The sequence below is a fragment of the Phocoena phocoena genome, chromosome 12 (assembly GCF_963924675.1).
Source record: "Phocoena phocoena chromosome 12, mPhoPho1.1, whole genome shotgun sequence".
Lineage (NCBI taxonomy): Eukaryota > Metazoa > Chordata > Mammalia > Artiodactyla > Phocoenidae > Phocoena > Phocoena phocoena.
The window spans coordinates 69,019,096-69,025,900 of NC_089230.1; the positions used below are offsets into that span (position 1 = coordinate 69,019,096).

General features: G+C 43.2%; 1 protein-coding gene across 1 annotated transcript; it reads right to left on the reverse strand.

Moving 5' to 3' along the window:
* Window positions 1–3,274: 3,274 nt before the first annotated feature.
* On the reverse strand, window positions 3,275–4,372 carry HTR1E (5-hydroxytryptamine receptor 1E). Its single transcript, XM_065889125.1, has one exon. The coding sequence runs from the start codon at window positions 4,370–4,372 to the stop codon at window positions 3,275–3,277; it is 1,098 nt and encodes a 365-aa protein (XP_065745197.1).
* Between the last annotated feature and the right edge of the window lie 2,433 nt (window positions 4,373–6,805).

Below are 6,805 nucleotides of genomic sequence, written 5' to 3' on the forward strand. Positions count from 1 at the left end.
TGATAGGGTAAGTTTTAAAGAAAAAGGAAGTGTGTTATTACATCATAGGATTTTAACAGTTTGGTTTTCTCACTGAGAGAACATTGCACATTTACATTTCTTTTCTGGGAACATTTATTGAGTGCCTACTGTGTGTAAAACACTGTAGGAGGCCCTGGGGATACAGAGATGAAACAGACACAGTTCCTGCCCTCAAGGAGCTCACAATCTACTATAGCAGACAGAAGAAATATACAAACAAATGCACTACAAGATAGTATGCATATAACAATAGAGATCCCAGTGAGCTTCTTCGGGAGCATAGAGCTGGGAGAGGACTTTCACATGACAGAGAAGGAAGGAGGACCTCAGGAAGGCTTCGCAGAAGAGACTGCATTTGCACTCCATGGTGAAGGACTGGGAGAAGAAAGCTGGGAAGCCAGGGGGTCAGGTTTCTGGAGCAGTGGGGACAAATGTTAGAGGAGCTTAGAAAACACAGGAAATCTCCAGAGTTTTCTGGAATATGAGGTGGGTGGGAAGAAGTGCTGAGACTTAATTCTGGAAATGTGGTTTGAGGCCACATAGTGAAGAAGCCTTGAATGTTATATTTAGGAATTTTAATTTATTTTGTACTGGTGGGAAAATACTAAGGGATTTTGTGCACTGAAGTTAGAAATCGACAGGACATTCTAGGAGACTGAATCTCAGGCTTTAGCATGCACCAGAATCTCCTAGAGGGCTTGTTAAGATAGAGATGGATGCCCCCCCACTTAGAATTTCTGACATGGTGGGTCTTCAATGGGGCCCTAGACTTTGCATTTCTAACAAGTTCCCAGGTGATACTGACGCTGCTGGTCTGGAGATGTTGCTTTGAGAACCACTGTTCTAGGAAAATGTATCTGGCAGGTGTGCAGGGGCAGAGTGGCAGGTGTGCAGGGGCACAGTTGCAGGTGAGGGGTCCAGAGGTAGGTGGATCAGATAAGAGGATTGGTCCAGGGGAGAGGACCAAGTTATTGGAGAAGAGGGGTGAATATACAAACATTGCTACAGAGGTAAATGGATAAGACTTTTATACTATCTGGATGTGAGAGACAAGCTACAAAGAGAGAGAATCTCATTGACCTAATGTGAATGATAAAAAGCATGGTAATCCTGTTATCTGATATTGAGAAGGTGGAAAAGGAGAAGGTATGAGTGTGGGAAATTACCATGAGTTCAGTTTAGAAAGGCTGTGTTTGAGGCACCAATAGAGTGTTAGTAGGGAGATGTTCACCAGACATAATTCATGGGTCTAGGGTTTGAGAAAGAGAGAGATCAGAATTAGAGACACACATTTTAGAGCCTCAGGCATGGAACTATTTGTGGAAATGATGGAGGTTGGGGTGGAGTATGAATATATGGGAGGTGAGAGCTGAGGATAAACCCCTAGGATGAAGAAAAGGAGGCAAAGAATGAGAAGGTAGCTGGAGAACCAGGTTAGTAAAGGGATCCTGGAAGGCATGGGCTTAAACAAGAAAGGGATAGTTAGCTGTTTTAACTGATGAGAGTGGGAAGTAGATAAGGACAGAGGAAAGGACACTGGATTTGCCCATTGGCAAGTCACCGATACCCTTTGGGAGATCAGTTTTGGGGGAACTGGCGGGGGCGCATACCCAGATGGCAAAGGAGAGAAAAGTTAGTGGAAGGGGAGAAGTGGAGGTAGAACGAGCAGGTTGATGACTGGGGAGACTCAGATGGGAGAGTGTGGAGAGAGATGGAGCAGGGGCCGGAAGGAGAAGTAGGGCTGGAGGACATTGGTTCTAATGTCTAAGAGACTTGAGCAAACTGATGGGTGAGATTAAAGAAAAGTGGGGAGAGGAAGGGATGGTGGGAGGGAGGGAGAGAGAGAGAGAGAGAGAGAGGAAAGTAGCAAGATTACAGAAAATTTGAGAGGGGATAGAACTAAGGGGTAAAACATGGAGGTGGAAGTGGGCAGGGGGCAAAGCAATGTCTTCTTGACAAACAAACAAGAGACGTGATCTGGGGGGAGTGAAGAGGTGGGAGAGGCTGTGGATGGGAGATGAGGAGAAGAGGTCTAGAACAGTCACTTACTGAGGAGTGTCCAAGAACTTCCACCCTTTCAGTCCCTTCTGTCATCACTCTTGACTTAGTGACGAGCTCCACCATATGACTAGAGCCATCAGTCCAAGTTGGCCACGCACTGTGTGGCCTTGGGTCCCGCCTGCAGCCTCCTGGATTCCAGGAGACACAATTTCATACTCATTTGCTAGTGGATGGCCTTTGCTGTAAACACAGATTTTCAATTTTTAATTTTTTTTCCAAGTGCACAGCTGGTAACTTAATGAGCAACAGTCTCCAACAAAGTTCTTCAGGTAATGGATTCTCTCATTTGATCCCTGCACCCCTTAATGGGTTCAGCAGCTTAATACTGCTTTAAAAGTTCTCCACATTTGACTTGTACTCACACCTCAATCCTGCTAGAATGGGAGAGTGTACTCGAGGCTTAGCTGGGACACTTCTTAGAACTGGAGGAGGCCCAATATGTCTGTCAGGTTAAATAGCAACAAAATGACCAATTTCCATGATTGTTTTATAATACTATTTGCTTACGTTTCACATTCATAGTCAAAGACCTAGGAAAGTGCCAGTACATTCATTCCAAGTTCTGTTTAGAGAATGAGGATGTGTATTTAATCATGAACTAAGAAGACATGCCAGCTGTACTATCTGTGTTGGAAAGGAGTGGGCCACGTAATCATAATAAGTGGCTTTAGATCAGGTCTGCAAGCAGTAGATGACAGCACACCACTTTTTTTTCTTTTAATGCTTTATGTGGTCATGCAGTTTCCACTGGAATTGGTAAGCATTTGGATCCATATGCTCAGAACTAATGCCACACACCAGGGCAAGTTATCAGATATTTGATTTATAAGTAATAAGAAATTCTCCAAATGAAGATTTATTTTGGTATTCTTTAATTGCAGGGTTAACTGAAATGGCTAAAAAAGTGAAAAGTATTTACTATTTTACCTTATTATTACTGCTGTGAAATTTCTGTTTTTGTATGATAGTGTTTATTTGCAATTAGATACCACAAATAAGACCAGAGGTAGAAAACAGCACACCCAATAACAAGCCTCAAACAAAACAGAAAACAAACAAACAAACAAAAACCAAGACCACACATACTTACAAACCTCCTGAACCAACTAAGTTCAAGAATTAATAAGTTGTACCCCTTACCCCTGTGCACTCACGAGGCTGGTAAAAGTCATGCCTTCCAGCTTTTTACAATCTAACTATGTTCTCGGCACCGAATAAGCTTTTTAAAAGCCAGCTTGAAGTCTTCATTAAAACTTGTGTAGAGCAGAGGGTTGATCAGAGAATTAACATAACCAAGCCATGTCAAAAAATCGGCCACTTCAGAGGACACGGTGTAGATGCTCAGACCTACAATCAGCTCTTTGATGAAGAATGGCAGCCAGGACAAGATGAATGCACCCAAAATCAGTCCGAGGATGCGTGCTGCCTTGCGCTCCCTGGTACTGGAGATTTGCTGGCGTTCTCCCGGGGTATCTAGGTCATGGGCAAAGGGAGGGATCCTGATGGAGGTGTGGATCTTTTCAAACTCTGTGGGAGGGTCTGAGGTGGAGAAGTCAGACACACAGAAAGTCTGTGTCAGTTTACAACTGGCGAACGAATTTTGGCTATCCGTGCTTCTGTTGCTTAAGTGCCGGCTCGATCCTCTTTTCTGGTAAAGGCTCTTGGCTGCATGGTAAATCCGGTAATAGAGAATCAGTATCAAAGTCAAGGGGATGTAAAATGCCCCAAGTGTGGAGTAAATGGTGTAGATGATGTGGTCGTGCTGGATGGTGCACTGACTAGGGGGCAGGCTGAGTTGGCGGTGGCTCCTCCAGAACAGAGGGGGCATGGAGATGAAGACGGAGATGGTCCAGACCGTGAGGATCATCAGCCCGGCCCTCTTGGCGGTCCTCTTCCTGGCATACTCAATAGCGTTGGTGATGGCCCAGTACCTGTCCAGGGCAATCACACAGAGATGAAGGATGGAGCAGGTGCAGCAGGTCATGTCCACACTCAGCCACACCTCACAGATGAAGTACCCCAGCTTCCAGCTGTCCGTGACGATGTATGTGATGCTCAAGGGCATGACGAGCACGGCCACCAGGAGGTCCGTCACAGCCAGAGAACAGATCAGGTAGTTGGCAGGCTGGTGGAGCTTCTTGGTGGTGCAGATGGCCGTGATCACGGCTGAGTTTAGCAGCATGGTCAGGGCGGTGATGATCACCAGAGTCATGGAAATGAGCATCTTCTCAGTGATGGTCTTGGGTCTCACAGCCACACTGGCTTCTGGGGTACAGTTAGTGATGTTCATTTTCCCCTGTTCTAATCTACACTGTGGAGAAGCTGATGGTTATTTTCCTGCAGTTGGAAACTATGTAGACTTGAAAATCTCTCATTTGTAAGGAGGCGGTAATTTTTTCTTCAGCTGCATAGTCTCTTGGGTTCCATTTCGTGTGGGTAAAGGGAAGCACCACAGCATTTCTTCTGAATGGAGGTTTCCTGGAAAAATAGTATGCTACTGGTTAATGAATGAAAAAGCCATATTCTTCATGGACATACATACACTAGCAAATGTAAAATAGATAGCTAGTGGGAAGCAGCCACATAGCACAGGGAGATCAGCTTGGTGCTTTGTGACCACCTAGAGGGATGGGATAGGGAGGATGGGAGGGAGATGCAAGAAGGAGGAGATATGGGGATATATGTATATGTATAGCTGATTCACTTTGTTATAAAACAGAAACTAACACACCATTGTAAAGCAATTATACTCCAATAAAGATATATTTTTTAAAAAGCCATATTCTTTTACCTGGAAGACAAAATGACAGTATTTTGGTATTCATAAAATCTTTACATATTTTTGATATAATTTTTTTATTATTTGAATGTAATCTTCATCTTTTTTAAAAATTGAAGTATAGCTGGTATACAATATTATATAATGTAGAGGTGTACAATATAGTGATTCACAATTTTTTTTTTTTTTTTTGTCAGTGTGGCATGTGGGATCTTTTTTCCCTGACCAGGGATTGAACCCGTGCCCGTTGTAGTGGAAGCGTGGAGTCTTAACCACTGGACCTCCAGGGAAGTCCCGTGAGTCACAATTTTTAAAGGTTATACTCTATTTATTGTTATTATAAAGTATTGGCTATAGTCCCTGTGCTGTACAATATATCTTTGTAGCTTATTTTTTATTTTATTTTATTTTTATTTTTTTGCGGTACGCGGGCCTCTCACTGTTGTGGCCTCTCCCGCTGCGGAGCAACAGGCTCCGGAGGTGCAGGCTCAGCGGCCATGGCTCACCGGCCCAGCCGCTCCGTGGCATGTGGGATCTTCCTGGACCGGGGCACGAACCCGTGTCCCCTGCATCAGCAGGCGGACTCTCAACCGCTGTGCCACCAGGGAAGCCCTGTAGCTTATTTTATACATAATAGATTCTATACGTAATACAATCTATTATGTATACTTCTTAATCCTCTACCCCTATACAGCCCCTCCTCCCTTCCCTCTCCCCACTGGTAACCACTAGTTTGTTCTCTATATCTGTGAGTCTGTTTCTTTTTTGTTATATTCACTAATAAACTTCATCTTTACATTATTATTCAAATGCTACATTTTAAAAAAATTCCCGGGCTTCCCTGGTGGTGCAGTGGTTGACAGTCCGCCTGCCGATGCAGGGGACACGGGTTCGTGCCCTGGTCCGGGAAGATCCCACATGCCGCGGAGCGGCTGGGCCCGTGAGCCATGGCCGCTGAGGCTGCGCGTCCGGAGCCTGTGCTCCGCAACGGAAGAGGCCACAACAGTGAGAGGCCCGCGTTAAAAAAAAAAGAAAAAAAAAAAAAATTCCCAAACTCTTTATGAGGAAGACATTATCAAATTTTAATTCTATCTTGCCACCCAAATTACTGCCTCATTTAAATTTATAAGGCTTTTTACACTTGGAAACATATATTCACATAATATCACGCTTTAAAAATTCTGGGACCATTACATTAAAGGAAAAATTATATTGTTTATAATAAGAAGCCTTCAAACCAGATTTTAAAGTTTCACAGCAAATATTTAACTTCAGAGATATTTTAGTGTCGCAATGGGATGGTGCAATTTCGTCTAATTATTTCTGACATTTTACGTATCCCACTGTGCCTTTCTCTGGAGAAAAGAGAGAAAAAAGCATATAATGTCACTTTGATGTTTATGGCAAATTGTTCTCAGAGTAATACAGTAAATTGACTATGAAACAGAATGATCACCAAGCTCAAAGATCTCTATATTTTTTAAAATGTGTTTAGTTTTGGTTAACATTTGTGTTTATCTATCCATCTATCTATCTATCATCTCTCTAACTACCTATCTGTCTTGTCACCTGTCTACTGGAACACTGTCATTAAGCTGGGCAGTCAATGAGATAGTCAGTGACATTTACTGAATGCATAGCTGTAAGGAATTTTAAAAAAATAAAGTCAAATATAAATGTATATTCATGAGAATAAGTCAATCAAAATCTGCATAGGAATATTCATGGCTAATGACTATTGGTTAGAACACAGATCAAATCTGATTTGACTCTATGACATTAGGTCCAGGAAAACTTCAGAGAAATACTGGTGTTTCAGCAGTTTTAAGAAGGGACATAGATTGTTGTGGATTAGGCCCAACAGACATACTGACTTCAGCGGAGGATGAGGGCAAGAGCAGCTGAGACATATGTGAAATGGGAGTGAAGGTGGGTAAGAGGTCT

Bases quoted from the DNA above. Each gene is read 5' to 3' on its own strand.
- HTR1E (XM_065889125.1), bottom strand. From the start codon at position 4,372: ATGAACATCACTAACTGTACCCCAGAAGCCAGTGTGGCTGTGAGACCC.